Genomic DNA, 18697 nt, shown 5'->3' on the forward strand with positions numbered 1-18697 from the left:
GTCCTATTTAGCGAGACATTTATAGCTGAAATGTAGGAAAATTGTTCCTCTTTTTGTCGAAGGTACAAACCACAGTCAATGAATCTGATTTTCCTGACAGTGAGCATGTCTGCAGATCCCAGCATGAACTGAGCAGTGCAGCATGTAAGAATGCCTATAGTCAACAGGCCAAATTTTGACCTACACGACACCGTTGCCTTCAGTGGGGCTGCTCAGCTGCAAAGGAGGGCAGGATTGAACCTCCTAGTGCATCCAGATGTCTGTTTTCATTCCACCTGCTCTTGCTCCCATTGAAGTCAGCAGAAGGCTTGCTTCAGCTTCAGTGGAAGAGGAGCAGGGCCATCTATAGAATGCCATGGTCTTGTCCAGTGGCTGAAACAATGCCTGCCCAGTGGATAAAATCAGAGAGTCCCATCAACTGAACTAAGCACTGGATTGTAAACTTAAATTGTAAGCTATTAAGACAGGGACCTGCTGGCTTCATGGTCTCATTGAAGTGCCTTGCATCCTAGTGGGCATTAGATCAATAATAATAAATACTAAAGATAGATTATATGATCTGTGTGGCATCAGTCCTGGGCACTACCTTGCAGGAGATCCAAAGGAAGGAGAAACCTTATGACTAGCGCCTTGGGACGCTGGCCCTCCGGGAACACCGTCACGCATTGGAGGGGCTGCCAACACAGCATCTTAAGCTTAGCTAAGAGTGATGGGAATGCCATGCCAGACAGAACAGACTTCTGCTCAATTCTCCAGGCTGGGTGGGCTCCATTTTGTCCAGCACAGGAACCACAGATGAGGGTGTAGACATGTGTTGGAAGACGGTGCTATATTTCCCATTGCTTGTCTGACTGTTCCTATTCATTTATCTTAGGAGTTTCTGAGGTACCAGTTGTGGTGACAGCTAAGCACTGACACACCCCTAAGGAAAACAATAGCATTTAATTATTATTATTACTATTGTTATTGTTTTTGTTGTTATTATTATTGATGTATTAATTGCATAGCACTTAGGGGCCCCAGTTAGCGATCAAGGCTCCATTGCATGAGGTGCTGTAGCAAATTGATGGCCCCTGTCCCACAGAGCTGCCAGTTTAAGACAAGTTACAACAGGTGGCTACAACAGACAGGGGAACGCATGAGGAAACAAGGTGATTGTGACTGGCATGATAAATCAGCTATCCAGCCATTGCGGAGTTTTCCACAAGCATCACAGCAGAGGAGAGTTTTAAGGCGGACGTGAAGGAAGTTTAAAGAGCTTGTCAAATTCCTTTATAGAGAGGTGTCCCTCCTCCCCTAGGAGTTGTTCCATTGACTTCCCACTGCGCTCAGATGGTCAGTTTCAGTAAGGGCCTAATGTCAAGTGAAGTCAATGAGTTTCTTTCCATTGACTTCATTGGCAATGACATCTGACTGTATAAGAGCAGCTCTTGCTGGTTTCCATGCCCACAGGGTTGTGTCTGCTTCAGGGAGTCCTGCTAGAATTATCCTGTGTTCTGAGCATGCTCTGCTTCTCTCTCATGGAGTCAGGACTGAGTCAATGGCTGACCTGCCTGGAGGATGGGCTCTGGTCACTCCCAGAAGCTTATTGCAAACTGGAATGTGATGCACCTCATGTGGTCGCCAATGCCAAGCTGTTGGTGCCCCGGTGCCTGCAAGGGAACCACGACGTGGGTTCTGTCTGCCGCTATAAGTGTAAACCTGGATACCACGTGGCGGACGGCATGGAGCGCAAACCCAGAAAGTAAGTCTGAAGCTCTTCTGTTTCAGAAGTTTTTTCCATGTTCCTTTAATCTTCTCCTCTATTGCTTACTGTAGTAGAGTCCCTTGGGACAGAAAGATGTTTGCACGCTGGCTTTACAAGTTAGCTTGGTTGCCTATGTGTGAACAATTCATCGCCATTTTCTAGTGTTCACACACGTCACTGCACAAAAATCAAGTTTACCTGTTTGTGGGGAAACTGATGGGAACAAGATGTAAATCTCCATTGTCCTCGTGTGCGCATATGAATTGCAGTCCTGCCGTCCAGTCTTACAGACTAAGCAGGGGTGTACTGGCTCTGTACTCGGCAAGAGACCTCAAAGAAAAACTAAGGTTTTCCCAGAAGTACTAGTGGTGGTTCCACAGATGGTGCTTGTCTCTCTTCTCTCTTAGGCAAGTGCTTACCTGTAAGCATGTGAGCCATCTCAGTGACTTCAGGGGGGCTCTTAACTGGCTTAAAGTTAAACATCTCTGAGTGAGGCAGAATTAGGGCCTTAGGCGGTAATTAGCTGATGGTCCACCATGAGCGCACTGTGCTGCTGGAGTAGCTGTCTTTAAAAAATGAGGGATTAAACCTATGTCTTTACTGCTCGTGGGCATGAAAGCTTGTGGTGATTTTCTGTGGGGACAGAGATGTTAACCCAAGTGTCCTGGCAAAATTTCAATCAGGTAATTACATTGCAGTTGGAAAGTGCTTTCTCCTCTGTCGGAGATGGTCCTGGTGAGACGGGGGCACTGATCTCTGTACCGAGCCAATACCCTCCCATTGTGCTAGAGGGTGCTGCAGTGTCTTTTGGGGTGAGACCCACTGAGGTCTGGCTGGTTATGGTCATTAGAGATTCCGAGCCAGTGTTTGTGCACCCCCCAGGGGCTTGGCTCAATTCCAAATCAAGTTATTACCTTTGGATTATTTAATCTCCCCTTTCAGCTTTAATTGGATGCAATTTTCTTCTTCCCTGGCTCTCCCTGGTGTAGTGCTGCTGTGCGCTGTGAAATGGTTGTCCATATTTCCCCCTGCCCCGTAATGGATAAAGTGATTACTGCACACATCTTTGTCAAGTACTGTTAAGGTTCCTGGGACTGTGAGGAGCCAGACAGAAGTACAGTCATTATTGTCATGCATAATGATAGGTGCATGGGACTGAAACGACATTGCAAATCAAGGCTTTCTCAGCAATTAAAATTGTGTAAACTAGAGTGAATTTCAGGGTTGTAGTCTGAGTATTTGTGTGCATTGCTATAGCATGTAGGAGCCCAAGTCCTGGCCCATCACCTCTTTGTGCTGGGCACTGTAGAAACCCAGAAGAAGATGGTCTCTGATTAACATCTGCGTTAACAAATACAGTGAGAGCCTGATCCAAAGCCCATAGAGCTCAGTGGGAGTCATTCCTTGGATGAGTAACTGTTGATGTGTGATTAAATCTTGGTTTACACATGTTTACTTAAGAGTCTACTGATTAGTTAGTTATACTTATAAAGCATTTGGAATCAGTGGGACACAGTAACTTACATACCCAATATAAACTGTGCAGACTTTATTTTTCCATGCACTCTCCAGCCTGTCAAATCTGTCAAATGCACTGACTGAGCTGTTAAGGGGCTTTCCCTTCATTGCACCTGGACAGACTATGGGCAGTTGAAGGTTTTTGCAAATCTATCAAGCTCTCTTTGGGTTCACAAAACTGGGCAGCCAGGGGCTGAACCCCAGCGCAAGTGAGAGAAGCCACGGGTTTGGTTAGTTCTGCTGACCGGAGATGAGCACAGCGCATTGCACTCCAACTCTGCCCCCTTATCTCTGGAGGACTTGGTGTAACATGCCCCGTAGGCGACTCTCTGCTGTTCTAGTGATGCACAGTGATCTTAGTGAGGCCCGGAGTTATTTTTTTTCCCAGGGTGATTCATTTAAAATAAAACATGTTGCTTTAGCTATCAGGAACCCTGTGTTATGTAAGGATGAGAACCCACCTTCCCTCCACAGCTCAGCTTCTGCAAATAGATGCTTTTTAGATGGTATATTTCTGCAGTGATGCTTTTGTTAGACTTTTCCTCTCTAATCCATTTTTTGCCCTGCTAGTTAAATGGATTATGACTGACAGTAGCTCCTAGGCCCCCAGTGAGGATCAGGGCCCCTGTTGTGCTAGACTCTCTATGGACACATTAAGAAACAGTCCCTGCCCCAAAGAGGGGATCATGCAAGTAGACAAAAGATGGAGGAAGGCAGGATCATTTACCCTCCTTTTCCCTGTGGGAAAGCCAGGCAGAGAGAGGAAGTGCTAGGTTTTTAAAGGTATTTTGGTGCCTAGATGCTTTTGAAAATCTCACTAGGCACCTATCTGCCTCTTTAGGCACCTAAATACCTTTAAAAAACCGGCCTGAAGCAACTTATCCAAGGTCATACAGGGAGTCTGTGGCCAAGCTAGGAAATGATCTGATATACTCAGTCCCAGTCCAGTATCTTAACTACAAGGCCAGCCTTCCTCCTTTCTGCTCCTTTTTTCCCAGACCTTCCTAAGCAGATGCAAGACCACTGCTGCACATGTCAAACTCTCAGGCCTACGTTATTTGGGTGGCTTCAGAAGCTACCAATATCCTTGCACATTGCCAGATGTGTGGGATGCTGCCTCCTACTCCCCCCCAGCCGCAGTGCCATTCACCTGATTGTCACTGCGTAGTCATTCCCTCAGATTGAACATTCTGGGGCTTTCATTCCAGCTGGGCCAGAATTCCCTCTGCTTTGTTTGGTTTTAATTGATTTTTACCAGTGGGAAAGCAATTACACAAAGATTTGTTTTGAAATATGTACACAAATTCTGCCTCCTCATCTCCTGATTAGATGCCCTCTAATTCCCTAACACACACTGCCATGGCTGATTACATAAAGGTGGAATGCAATTAGGTAACAATGATTGGATTGCTACATACAGCACATGGGGAATCTAGGCTGAGCTGTCAATGCTCATTCTGAACTTCCCAACTTTTGAAGGTTTCTGCTCTAATAAGGAAGAGTTGAGAGCCCCAATGACCTTAAAGACCTTTCCCATTCCCTTGGTGGAGGGGCAGGATGTACAAGGAAATTCTTTGTCTGATAGAAAAGGCTGTTCAAGAGTTGCTCCAAGTAGATAGACACTTCTTTTGAGATGTTTAAGGACAAGGAATCCCTTAGGAGATTGTGAGTGTACAGTTAAAGGTCTGTGCAGCGATTGCTACCATTTGGTTGCAAGGGACACTGGAATGGTGTGACTGAGGATTGTGAGAGGGGAGGTTAGAAGCATCTTGAGCTTTTGTCTGCATCTGCACTCGGGGAAACCTAACGATTTCCAGCTGTTGGCAACACTGGTGCCACTGGCCAGCAGTCAGCCACATGGGGAGCTCTCGCATAGACAGGCCTCCACCACTGTGCCCTCTGACGAGTCTGATGGACAAGGGGTTACAAACCGCAGTGGCTGTGGGAGCCATCGCTAGTGCTCACGCTTGTGCTGACAGTGGTTTAGCCATACCAGCGTTAGCAACAGTAGGGAAATTTGTAGGAAACGGCCTTCATGTGGAGAAGGCCTTTTTCAGGGGAGGTGGGAAGGGGAGGAGAAGGGGTTCCTTGGAGGGCACTGAATTGAAGGCTGCAATAATCAGAAGGGGCCGGGCTGGGGGATAATATCTCTTGAGATTGTGATGGTTGGATGGGGGAGATGGGTCTCATTATGTCCCATCTGGATGAGGCCCACTTGGGAATCCTCATAATTTGGTTGGGTCACCCTTGAAAATGGTTTCTGTGGGCCAGCCAGGCCCCTCAACAACATTGGTACTTCAATGGCCTGTGTGTTTTGGAATGGAAGGGCCAGAACCCTGTGTGATTTCTGTGATCAGTGAATCCTCTGCTGCACAGGAATTCATTCCACTGGCTGATTTCAAGGACAGCGTGAAGGAAGGTGTATTCACTCGGGATGGGATTTGCAAAGCTTCCTAAGGGGATAAAACTAATGGGAACCAAACTTCCAAATCCTCTAGGTGCCTTAGACAGCCTCAGCCTACATTCCTTTCAGCCCCTGCCTGTCTCCAGTCTCTGTTGCTTCCATCCGCCACAGGGGCTGATGCTGGAGCCGTCCCCTCGCTCTCCAGTAGGGTAGATATGAGATGCCAGAGCAGCTGAGCTGCCAATGAGTGGGCGAGCGTTTGAGACACCGGCCAAAGAATGATTCGCATCTCACCCCTTGACTAAATTCAACGCAGCCCTGAGATGGCCCAGGAAAAGATGAACTGCACCCCTTCAAGTGGGACATCTGATGTCTCCAGCTCCCTGCGTTGTCCAAATACTACAGGGCACTGAAGCAGACCATGAAAGGGGAAGAAAGGTGGATGCGGGGAAAATAAAATGGAAAGTTAGCAGGATAGAGGCTGGAAGCACTTCAGAAAGGCCACATTGGGCAAACAAGGACAGACTAGTCCAAGAGCCATCCGAGTACACCAGGGCACAGGGCCATCTTACATTAGCTGGGTATGAGCATGGGCTTTAGCTCTTAAGCCATAGATTCACCATCCCAGATAAAATACAAATGTCCTGCCATAAAGCAGGGGAAAGAAAATATAGGCTGACAGACTCCCATGTATTTACATCTCTAATAGCACCAATAAAGATTTACACCCCATTAGCTTGGGGCTGGGTGGTTGTGGGGGTTTTTTTGGTCCCTCTACCATTACAAGGGGAAAGAGGCAGAAATCCAGTGACCCAGCTTTTCTGTCTTTTAGTTTACCAATAAGCAACCCCCCCTCTCCTTCTAGACTTGGAATCCTCAAATCTCCTGCCATTGGCAGATAATGTGAGCTTTCAGCTGATTTACAGCAGTCCCTCTTGGCCTCGGTGCAGTGGATCCTCTGCTCCAAGTCCTGGCCACTCTAATACACATCTGAGTGCTAGCCAAGCTCCCCGCTGCATGGTTCGTGGAGCTTTAGAGACCGACATTCATGCCTTTCACATCAAACGCAGCTCCTGCAGGCCTCATAAATCTTCCCTGCGGCCTTCACCTTCTGCCCATTAAACATCTGCTTGAAACACTTGATTTTTGATTTTATTTTCCTTGGGCTTTTAGTTTCCCCGCTAATCCTAAGTAAATGTCACTCTCTGAGATCAGAAGGAGTCAAGGTGTTTTTCTTGCACAGCAAAGTTTAGGGCTACAGGTTTTAAGTCTTTCCCCCACCCTCTCAGCACCTCTCTGGAAAGAGGCTGCTTAGCATTTGTGGGTCAGCAGCGTCAGCACTGGTGTAGCTGCCACCTCCTATCTGTCAGGGAAGGTCAACCCTATTGGGAAGTAGCCTGAAATGAGAAATTTGCCTTGGACAGGTCCCTGAAAATATAGTTATTGTTTAGGATTCATAGGATGTGCCTTTTTCACATTGGACAGCGGGTGTGGTGGGGTGGGGTGCATCCGGTGCCAAACTCTTTCCTATCTCTGGAATATTCCACTGCTTATGAGGAAAGTCGGCATGCTCCTGATAAGCCCCTGCTTTAGTAATCTGTGGTGGATGGAGTTCATATCCAGCGGGCAGAGAGCTGCAGTGTTTGCAACCAGCTCCATTCCCTCTCCCGGTTTCATCTGACAAAGGGTGAGTTTGCCGTGTATGGCTTGGGCAGACTGGCAGGCAGCTGGAAGCCCCAGTGTGTTAATTCCAGCACCACATCAAAGCGAAAAGGCGAGTGACGAGTAAGGATCTCACTCACCACACAGGGCACCTGTGCAAATCCCACATTCCTTAGGCATGTCGCAGGCTCCCAGCCCTTTTGATACTAAGGGCTTGTCTACGTGGTGAATTACTGCACCGTAAGCCAGAGTGTGACTCTGCAGCACTGCAGAGTCACACCTTAGGTTGCTGAGCAGTAACTCACCATATTGACAAGAACGCCGGCTGTCTCCTTGTGGAGTTACCTTGCTTCTGCTGAAAGGCCCTTGGATGCATTTTTGAAGAGCAACAGTGACATATAGTGGCTGAATCAGTTATTCCCAGGTGTTTGTCTAGTGAGTGTTTGCACGTCACTGTCCAAGCCCAAAGGGATGCTTCTTGTTTAAAGGACATTGCTGAATGATTGAGGCCCGGTTTACGAAGCCTCCTCATAGCCTTATCTCATAGGATTTATTTATAGTCTAACCCACTTTTAGCTCCCTCACGAGACACTGTCACCTGCTGAAATGCTATAGTAGAAACACAGGGCTAAATTGTAGCTGTAAGGTCATGCTACATGAAGCATTATGCAAGAGGCATGCAGAATGGCCATACTGACTCTCCTCTAGCTCTTTTGCTGATATAAAACCTAGCATCACCTTTTGCCAGTGCAACTTGATGCCATGAGGACACACTGCGCTGGTGAGGGCAGCCAAATAGGAATGCACCCTGCTGAAATAGGTATGTCAGTGGCAAGAGTTTTGCCAGTAAAACTTCCTAGTGTAGACAAGGCCTCAGAGACACAATTCAGTCCCTGCCCCACAACTGATGGAAAGCAGCTATGCGCTGCTCCTTATTTGAGCTGGATTGTAAGGTGCTGATTCAACCTTTTGTCTCCTGCCCCTATTTCTGCAGCACACAATGGCTCCCCTGCTTTTCAGATCCGATAATCACACTCAGAGATGTGCAAGGAAATTAAAACTGGCTGGCTGGCTATCTGTTGTGTCCTAGAAACTTTTAGCTGCTGCCTCCTAGGACTGTGTCTGCTGGAGGTGAGGGGCGGAGAAGAAAAAAGTGAGGGATCGGTCCTGGACAATGAAAATCATCATTAAACTTATAGAAAAGTCCAACAGCAAAGGAGTAAAAAATCTGGGAGACTTACAAGCGGTCAAAAGATTCTAGAGCAGGGTCAGCCAAGGATAAGTAAACATTGAATTTAATAAGGATCCTGTCTGCAATTATATTAGTTAGGGTAAAACTCACCAGAGCTACCAGTCCTAATGCATCAAGGGGTGTAAACTCATTCGTGGCTGGAGTCACAAAGACTTTTCTCACCCGTACTGCTCAGTTGTCCCAGTGCATCGTGGGGTTTTTATGCCTTCCTCTGAAGTATGTGGTATGTAGATGGTTGCCAGCAATAGAATACTTGAGTAAATGGACTGTTGTTTTGTACATTTTTCTTTTTCATTATTTTTTTGGCAAGGATTTAAATGTTATATTGTTTTAGCAATACAAGCAGATATGGGTCAGTTCTGGTATGGCAATTCCTATACCAGAAAGATATTTACAAATTGGACGGAGTACAGAGGAGAGCCACAAAAATGATAAAGAGGCCAGAGGGATTTACTGATGAGGTACATTTGAATGAGCCAAGTATATATCGCTTGGCTACGGGATAGGGCACAGAGATGGAGTACACGTATCAGAAGGGTTTGAGCAGCATGGATGGAGAAGAATTGTTAGGGTGGCACAAGGGGAAAGAGCTGGGAGGGGGCCAGGGGATGAAATTGAGGAATGGAAAATTTCAGCTAGAGAGGGAAAAGTTTCCTGATAGTGAGATCTGTTAGACTGAGGTAATCTCCCAATTTAAGTAAAGGAAGCACCACGACTTTGGACATTTAAACCTGTACTGGGCAAAGCACTAGGAAATGTGCTGTAGGAAGCAGTGCTACATAGGGAAAGGCCTGGATAATTAAGGCCCTGATTAAGCAACACAGCAAACTCATGCTGAAATCAAGGAGAGTTCAGCACATGCTGAAAGGTAAGAGTTTTGCTGAACAGGGATGGATTTAAGTATGTGATTAAGTGTGTTGTGGAAGTGGGGCCTAAATGGGTCAGAGCCTGATCCAGCAAATCACCTAAGCATGTGCTTAATTTTCAGCACATGCTTAAACCCTGGGCCTCAAGCAGAGGTTTCAGTGCTTTGCTGAATGGAGGCCTTAATGTCGTTTCTCTGATATTATGCTCAGAGAAGGCAGCTCTATTTGCAGAACTATATGTTGTTCAATATTGATTATTATTGGCAATCCTAATAACACAAGCTGCCAAACATCCACTCAGATTTGCTTGCAGGGGGTATTGTTGCTCTCTTCTCCACTCCACTCCCTTTCCCTTCTCCTGGCTCCCACCGCAGTTGATCAGCGGATGTTGTGGGCTTGAACATAGTTCCAGCCAGGAGCTTAATGTGAACTTCCTTTAGTCTAGGGGAAAAGGCGTAAGCTGAAGCCACAGAACTAACAGCGCCCTCTTTCGTAGGTGAGCATTTGCAGCTTTGGGATTGCCCTTTGGGTGTGTGGTACAGTAACTGTCTTGTGCGTGTGTTCTCCAGAAAGTTATTGAAGATCCACTGCCTGGAAAGTGGAGTCTGGGAGGAAGGCAGCTGCGTCCCAGTGCTGTGCGAGCCGCCCCCTCCTGTCTTTGAGGGGATGTACAACTGTACCCATGGCTTTGAGCTGGACACCCAATGTGTGCTCCGCTGCAACCCGCAGAGCAAAAGGGTAAGAATGACTTCTTTAAGGGGGAATGCAAGAGCACAGCAAGCCTGCTGGAGGACACCCTGGCGACCTTGTTTGGGTATGGCTTTGAGCTGGCCTGAAAGCAGCGTGGCTAGCTAATGACATGCATTGCAAAGGATATTCCATGCCCTGGTTCTGAATTTATTTGCTGAACTGCAAATCCATGGTGTACTTGCTGCAATCAGCATCTAGGATGGGATTTCCTTGGGAGCCTGCCAGAGACATTTACACTGGAGTCTTGCAGGTGGATAGAGGAATTTTTCTCTCTGTCAGTTCAGTAGAAACGAGGGCCTTAATCATGTGAACACTTAGCCGTGTGCAACTCTCATGTGTTAAAGTTAAGTATGTGTGTTTAGTGAACAACTGGGGCCAAAGTAAAGGAGAACTGGAAACAGGCCCTGATTCAGCAAAGTACTGAAGTTTGAAGGGGACTTAAGCATGTGCTTAAAATTAAGCACATGCTTAAGGGCTTTGCTGAAATGAAGTTTGGATTTCTGTGTTTGGCCTGAATGGACATCAAGGCAACTCCTAGGATTTAGAGCAGAAACTGGCCTAGATTTCCTGGCCTACCTGGGACAGATGCTGGTGCCTGCATCAGAAACCAGCATCTATCACAATGCTCTGCAACTGACCCAATCCATCTCCTGTAAAAGGGGGACATGAACTAATATACAAACCAACAGCAAAGCTGAAAGTGAGCAATATTTCATGACTTATTGAGCTGTTTAGCACAATAGCTATAGGGTCCACACCTCAGTCGTCTTGCTACGCTGCTTTATTCTGTTGTTGTGTGCAACACGCATGCACACAAACCATAGGGGCCAGATGAGAGTTAAGAATGCTAAAATGGGCACCTTGGCTCCTGATGTAGGAGAGTGGGAGACCAGTCTGTGTCCTAATTTTGTTCTGTTCCAAACTGAGCCCCATGCATTACCCAGCCCTGGGCAACAAGACCTGCAAGCTGCTTGAATGATTCAGGATAAAATAATTCAACCCAACAGGTATTTAACAAATGTAGGCCTGTCTTCTGTTCACAAATATCTGCAAAGCCATTGTAATTTATTTTAAAGGTTAGTTTGTCATTTACAGTTGTTCAACAAATAATTTTGCAAAGAATTTTTCTCCTATATTTATATGCACGCTGGTCATGGTGAGCATTTCCTAGCTGTTGTTGGTGCCCAAAGACTGTCTCCCTAACTCACGTGGCACTGGTGTGTCCCTTAATTGGGTGACCTAGACGTTGGTCTACACTTCAGAGCACTGTATAGAACTTTTTGTGCACTGTAGCAGGGTCCACACGGCGAGTCAGTGTGCGGCAAGCTAGTGCACTGTAGATCCACACTCTAGCTTGCCATGTGCTAACTCGCTGTGTAGACAAGCCCTCAATAAACAAGAGGAGCCAACGTTGTCTGTGGACATTCAGAATTGTTTGTTTGAATCTGGCATCCAACTAATGGAGAGCCTTTCAAAATGGGTGTGAGTGCATTTCCATGGCAGAGCCCTATGAATGTTTCTTTGCACTGGTATTTGCAATGCTCTCTGCCCATGTTCTTGCAAATGAAAATTTACTCGCTCAAATGCTCATGAAGGAACAGAAGTACTGAGCTGCTTACTGACCCTTGATCTGTGGGCCAGGTAACCTGCTATCACCTGATCCCTGGCCTCAAAGCCATCCCTGGGAGATGAATTACTCGGCTCAGGTGGCACTGAGGCCAGCTCCCCTTGGAGGACCAGCCAACTTTGTGACAGCAGAATGCAGATGTAGCATTGGCAGCTGCTCTGCAGATCTGTTTATTTTGGTATATTTGGGTTAGATTGTAAGCACCTGGCCTGGGATTCCTTTCTCTCCCATCCAGTTGTAGGAAATCTCAGGTCTGTTGTCAATGCCTTTGTGATGCAATGGTTTTCCTGGGCTCTTGTAGACTTTGGGAACCAAAGAGACCATCGTGATCCTCTAGACTGACCTCCTGCACATCACAGGTCACACAATCTCACCCACCCACCCCTGCAATAGGCCCATAACCTCTGGCTGCGTTACTGTGAGGACCAATAAAACCCAGCCCCTGGGAGGCAGCTAATGGGTCCCAAGTGGAGCTAAGCTCACTCTCCCAAAAGGGCCAGCCCAGCAGCAACTGTCACGCACTCTTGTAATACTCATGGAAGAAAATAATTTGTACTGTCAACAATTCTGCTTGTTTTTAAATGAAAGGTTAATTGCTGCTGGGGCAATTTGCAGAAGGACTATTGCAAGTGTCTCATCGAAATACATGTGGTGAATTTCCTGTGATGGGATCAAATTGCAATGTGGAACAGTTTGCTTCATAAGCATTTGGTACTGGCCATCATAGATTGGATTCCCCCATTTTGGCATAACTTATAAAAGGCTGCATCCTGCTCTCACTGTAGTCGATGGAGAATTTTGCCTTTGATTTCAGTGAGAGAAGGCTCCTCCTAAACTTCATTTTGTGAAATTGATGTTAGTGGGGAAAAGGATAACATGATTTAAATGGGCTCCAGTGGGAGGCCGGTTATTCTTTCTGGTATAACTACGTGTGGCTAGGACAAGGGGAATAGACACAAAAGCCATTGCAGAGCCTCTTGTACTGGCTGTACAGTGCAGTAATGTGGATTCCTCTCTTTGCTTTTCTAGGTTCCTATCCTTTGTACTAAAGAGGGCTTATGGACAGAGGAGTTTAAATTGTGTGAGAACCTGCAAGGCAATTGTCCTCCACCTCCAGAGCTGAATTTAGTGGAGTACAAGTGTGAAGAAGGCTATGGCATTGGTGAGGGCAAAAAAGGATGTTGATTTCTGATCCAAACCCGCTTCTCTTGGAACAGGCTGTTTGTTGAGTCAACTGGGTCTACTGTGGTCTCAGAGGACTAAGTGAAAGGTCACACTGACTCCTTTGCTGCTCCAGTAACATTTAAATTTCTGACAAAGTTCCATTTTGTTTTTAGTCTTCTGTCTGCACATTAAGCCAGTTGGGCAGTTTATGGATGTAGATAACATCGGGCCATGTTAGCAGTAGAGCTTTAATCCTAATGCTGGCTTTGGGTTAAGGATGTGTAGTTTCATGAGGCGAAGGAATATGTCAGCGAGGCAAACCACAGCCATTTGCCGTATTCTTACACCCTTTGCAGTTGTTTTTACTGTGGGTGGTTGTGGTGGTGATGGTAATTCCTAGAGGGATGACCTGAGTTACCTGGCATGTGAAACTGGGCAATTTTACTCTTCACGGGTCCATGCAAACTGTTTCTTTGGTCTAAATCCACTTGGGTTTATATCCTTCCCACTTTAAAGCAACACTCAATCATAGCTGCCACATCGGACTTGGCTTTGTGTCTAAATGGAGTGTTAATGCAAAACCCACATAGTTTTCAGTGCAAAACCATAAATCACCCAAGTTTGATCAAAACTGGGCCCAGGCTGGTGAAAAAGGCCAATTAAGTTTTGCAAAACTTCTGACAAGCCTGGTATGAGTTTGGGGCGGGTGATGAAACCCAGGCATTTTCCCATGGCTGCAGGCTCCATTCGGAACATTTTGCACAGCTGTAATTTGATTTTTTTAAGTTCTTTATTAAATTTTAAGAAATAAAAAGATCAAGGGCTAGATCCACAAAGAAATTTAGGCATCAAACTGCCACTGCAGGCTCCTACATTCAAAAGTTAAATCCTCCTAAACCCTGCTCAGCTGCCACCTAACCCTTTAGACACCTAAGTTTCCACCAGGGAAGTGCCCTAGGTGCCTACATTTCTGCCAGTGAGTATGCACACAGTCATCTATATTGTGATGCAGCTGAGCTGGTGGGCCCCGGTGGGATTTTCAAAGTAGGCATTCCCCCCTCTGCTTCACCTGTGGGGCCAATCCTGTTGATGTGCTCACAGGCAGCCTCTCAGCATACCTGCCAAATCAAGCCCCCCACAAAACATGGCAGCAGTTGTGACCCTGCAGTCTGCGTTCAAATCCTCAATCTGCCTGGAACCTCCCAGGCGAGTGCCCTACCCACTGGGGTGTAGGGTACGCTGGGGTAAGTCTCTTTGGTTGAAGCTGTACCGCTTTGTGTGAAGTGTTTTAAATAGTTATTGGAGCAGGGATTGGAACTCGGGCTCTACGGGGCCTGCCCGACCTGCTGTGCTGCCGAGTTGGTCTCACTCTCTCTGACCCGATGACTGCTGAAAGTATTCCCTACCACGTGGAACAGCTCCCGCAGAAGAGAGGGAGGGCCACGCCAGAATATGCTGTAGCCCCGTGGTAGAGCATTCACATGGAAAGTGCAGACCTGGGTCCAAGTCCCTGCTCCACATCCGGCAGAGGGCGGGGATTTGATCCCAGCTCTCCCACAGCCTGGGTGAGTGCTCCAACCACTGCACTGTAGCACATAAGGCAATTGCCACCACCGGTGTGTTTTTGTGAGACTGGGCTGGCCTGGCTTAGGTGCCTACCTGCAGGAGTAGGTTCACAGCTCTGAATCAGAAGTGGAGACAGGTGCCTGCCTCCAGCCAAGAGCTAATCCCCTAACTCCCTCTGCACAGCGATTCTTAGGCCGCACCCCTCGCCTCACCATGTCCTAATAGCTGTCTTACATGGCTCCTGCTCAGCTTGGCTTTTGAAGACCCGTGTCTTAGGTGCCAAACTCTCCCTGTGCATTGCATAGGGAGCCTGGGCACCTAACTCAGGGCAGTGAATTCCGCCGGGTGGCAGGTGGCCTAAACGGCAGGCACTGCAAGGCTGAGCCTAAGTCTGTGGATCTAGCCCCAACAGTGCAAACACACCAAGATATTGCCTGAACTTATCAAAACATGATAGAGAGGCGGTGCCATCTAGTGGAAAACACATTGGACTGATGCTCAGAATACCTGGGTTCTAGTCCCATCTCTGCCGCTGACTCGCTGTGCGACCTTACGCAAATGACTGCACCTTTCTGTGCCTCAGTTTCTCCTCCCACCCTTCCTCTTTCTTGTATGTTTAGATTGTAAGCTCTCTGGCCCAAGGATGGCCTCTTATGATGTGTTTGTACAATGCTCAGTATGATGGGGCCCCGACCTCAGCTGGGGCCTTTAGGCATTATTGTCACAATAATAATAGTTGGTTTTACTTGATATAACAACAATACAAATGAGACCCAAAGCAATCGCAGCAAAATAAACTTAATAACACTACTATCCTCCTCCCCCGCAATAAACAAATACTGCCTTCAGAAACAACACTCAGACCAGACAAGCTGAGCCATCCCAAAGCTCCCCTGGTTTGGAATGCCCCGGTATATGGAAGAGTAAATCGCCTCTATCCGTGGCATTATGTAAATTCACATTGGTCATAACATTCGTACAATGAAAACTGCTTCATTAACCCTAAAGCATCACAGTAAAGATCCCTGTGGCATTGTCCCATGTACAGTTCAGTGCCTTCAAAGGATAGTTCATCTTCTGTCTTCCTCCTGGAGGAATTCTGTGCCAAAATCTTTTTAAAATTCTGTACACAACATTTTAAAATTCTGCAAAATTCTGTATATTTTATTTGTCAAAATAACACTATATAATCCATGCCAGTTTCAATTATACCTGTCGGAAACAATGTCCGTAACAATACAGACACAAAAAAACCAAAAATTTCCCCCCAGGAACAGAGAGTTAAAGAAACCCCTATGAGAACCCAGTTTCTGTTTCTCTGTTCCCTCCCCACCAGAGCCCAGCTGGGGAGGCCAGACACCCACACTCCTCCTCCCCAGAGCCCAGCCATGGGGCACCCCCTTTTCCCAGACACCCGCACCCTTTACTCCTCCAGAGCCCCGGGATCCAGAGGAAGAAACAGCCTGATGCTGGGTCCTGGGTTTGTATGGAGTTTCCTGCACACTGCCTTCTTCCTTCAGGGTGTGCAGGGAACTGCAGCTGCCGGGGGTTCTCCAGCTCCATCCTCCTCCCCCTGGCAGTGTCTTCTATTTGCAAGCTGGGGAGTTGGGCTCTGGGGAGTCAGGTCCCTAGTGGCGGCCAGCCCCTCTGCAGAGCCAATTCTGTTGGGGGGGAGGAAATTCTGTAGATAACATTAATTCTATGCAAATTCTGCATTGCGCAGTGGCGCAGAATTCCCCCAGGAGTAGTGTTTGTACCTTTTTACCTGTGTAGCTGCCTCCATGCCAGTGATTTATATTAGGCTGAGAATTTTTTTCCATTCTAATTAACCTTTTAGCCTCAAGATAATCAATCTTTTAGCCTTCAGCTCTTAGGAGCCAGGCCTTATTGTACTGCCATAGGACAAGAAGTCAGTAGTTGTGGCCAGCTTGCATTCCATCATTTAATACCCCGTTGATTGTGTAGAACACAGTGCTGTGCTGTGCTCCGCTGTCCTTCCTGCAGTACCCAGGAGGCTGGAAGACATAAACTATGGACAGGTCTCTCGTTCCAGAATTTTCAAGCAAAGATCTGCACTGCAAAGTCTGATTTGTGGGGATGTTTTTCAGAAAGTCCAAATGTTACAGGTTATATAGTCATTTGCATAACCAATATATTTTATTCCCTTAGGGCTAAATCCCAATTCCACTGAAGTCAATGGAAATTTTGCCTGTAACATTATTAGGACCATGGTTTGGCTTGTTGAAGATAGTGTAGGAACCACAGTAGGATCATTGCTAGATATACAGGACAGTCCTATTTTTATGGGTCTGTCCTATGTCCTGCCAGCCGAGCTTGCAAGACAATATAGAGTCACCAGTGCACAAGAGTCACTTCACCACTTTCTAGGTGCTTCCTTCTGCAGAACATTTGACTTTGTGTCCTCTGACTTTTCAGTTCAGTTCTGGGGTGGGCAGCATAGCTGTGTGAACCCCAAGATTCTCCCATGATTGGTTGGGATTTTGGAAGGGAATTCTAGCCTAATCCCCAGAACTGGCAAATAGAAGGTCTCTCCTGGGTCTGCCTCTATCACACTGTAGTGCCTAGTTCTTAGCACTGGGGAAACCCCTTTCCCCCTATAACATAAGTCCCTTATTACCAAAGAAAGCGCTACAGAGTGTGTAGCCCATAAATGTAATGACCTATTGGTGAGTCTCCAGTCCTGTGTCTCTTCTGTCTCAGGTGCAGTGTGCATACCATCCTGTATAATCCCTCCCAGTGACGCAGTGATGCTCCCCGAAAACATGACTGCTGACACTATGGACCACCGTCTGGAACCTACCAGAGTCCAGGTAAAGGGTGTGTGTGGGGGGGGGGAGGGCGTTGTCTCGCTGTTTAAGGTACACTGAGACAGAATGATTCCTGAGATGTGAAGGTATCATTTTGATTCCATTGTAGCTGGCTCCCAGAGCAGCTTTCAGCAAATTCTGGGGATTGAAGGTGAGGCTTAGCTTATTTACTGATTGCCTGCATGGTTCCTCCCACCCCCGCACCTCCCATGATGTTAGAGTAAAGAATGGCAGGCCTGTGGGAAGAAGGAAGAGAGAGATTGGGAGAAGGAGGGAGCTTGGGAGAGACACAAACGTTCTAGGGAGGGGAGTGTTCAGAGAACAGTGAGCAAGTTGGAGAAGCCCCTCCTGCTACCAGCTGCGAACATGGAGCGAGCAGCCATCTCTGCCTAAAGAGCAGTTCTACCTTAAAACGCCCAGGCAATCGGACACAACCACGGAGCTGGATTTAAAGACACTGGACTTCTGCAGGCCAACCCTGCCATTCTCTGGGAGATGTCAGGGCCTTAGTGCCTCTAACAATCAAGCCACCCATTTACAGGCCTGAATATGGAATTAAGTGCTTCCTTTTAGACATCTGTTATGGAATGGCCATAATGTATTAAAGGGAGGTCTGGTAGTGCTGCCTATCGTTAACTTCCCACAACACATCCCATTATAAAACCTTGTTTTCAGTTGTTTATACCTTTGCCAACCTTTAACCATTAAGGGTGACATTTTCCAGGCTGGGTGTCAAATGGTTTTGGAATGTTTCAGCACAAATGGCTCAGCCACTTCCAAAAACCAGATTAGGGAAAAATATATTTTTTTGCCCAAGTTAAAAAAAATTATTCCTGGAGGAGCTCTAGCACCCCCATGCTTCGGAGCAGACACTTGATGTTTGGCAGGGGATGGCCTTTGTGTCAGAGCTTGGCCTTGTGCCATCTGTGTGAAAATCCACCCACATTTGGCCAAATTATAAGCCCTTGAAAAGACTCCGTTCACACATGCTCTGTAGAGACTTGTTAAACTTTGGCAGCTAAATTCTCCAAAGCTTCTGTCTGCACTGGGAATGCTCCAGCCCAGGGATGCAGGGGCTGAGCAGGACTTTTCCTGCAATTGCTGCTCCTTGCTGCTTCTAGCTAGAGTGGGGCCAGGCACTGGAACTATGACAACAGAACTTGTTTCTCCTACGCTCTCAATGACCCTCTGCCTGGCAGCTAGGCAGCCTGGAGGAGGTGAAAACTGCCTGACTGAAATGCAGCAGGAGGACAAGAGCTGGGGTCTGAGAATGGAGTGGTGTGCTGGAAGGAGTAGACTGGAATAAGGAGCAT

At 47.0% G+C, this 18697-nt stretch overlaps 1 protein-coding gene across 1 annotated transcript in view; it reads left to right on the forward strand.

Moving 5' to 3' along the window:
• The window catches only part of PAPPA2 (pappalysin 2), a 170969-nt gene that overhangs the window by 114151 nt on the left and 38121 nt on the right, over window positions 1-18697 (forward strand). Inside the window, exons 16-19 of the mRNA XM_073358102.2 lie at window positions 1531-1744; window positions 10019-10187; window positions 12856-12988; window positions 17278-17387. Of these exons, the coding sequence (XP_073214203.1) occupies window positions 1531-1744; window positions 10019-10187; window positions 12856-12988; window positions 17278-17387 (626 nt within the window). The remainder of the gene's footprint in view (window positions 1-1530; window positions 1745-10018; window positions 10188-12855; window positions 12989-17277; window positions 17388-18697) is intronic.

This window comes from Lepidochelys kempii, chromosome 8 (assembly GCF_965140285.1).
Source record: "Lepidochelys kempii isolate rLepKem1 chromosome 8, rLepKem1.hap1, whole genome shotgun sequence".
In the NCBI taxonomy this organism is placed as follows: domain Eukaryota; kingdom Metazoa; phylum Chordata; order Testudines; family Cheloniidae; genus Lepidochelys; species Lepidochelys kempii.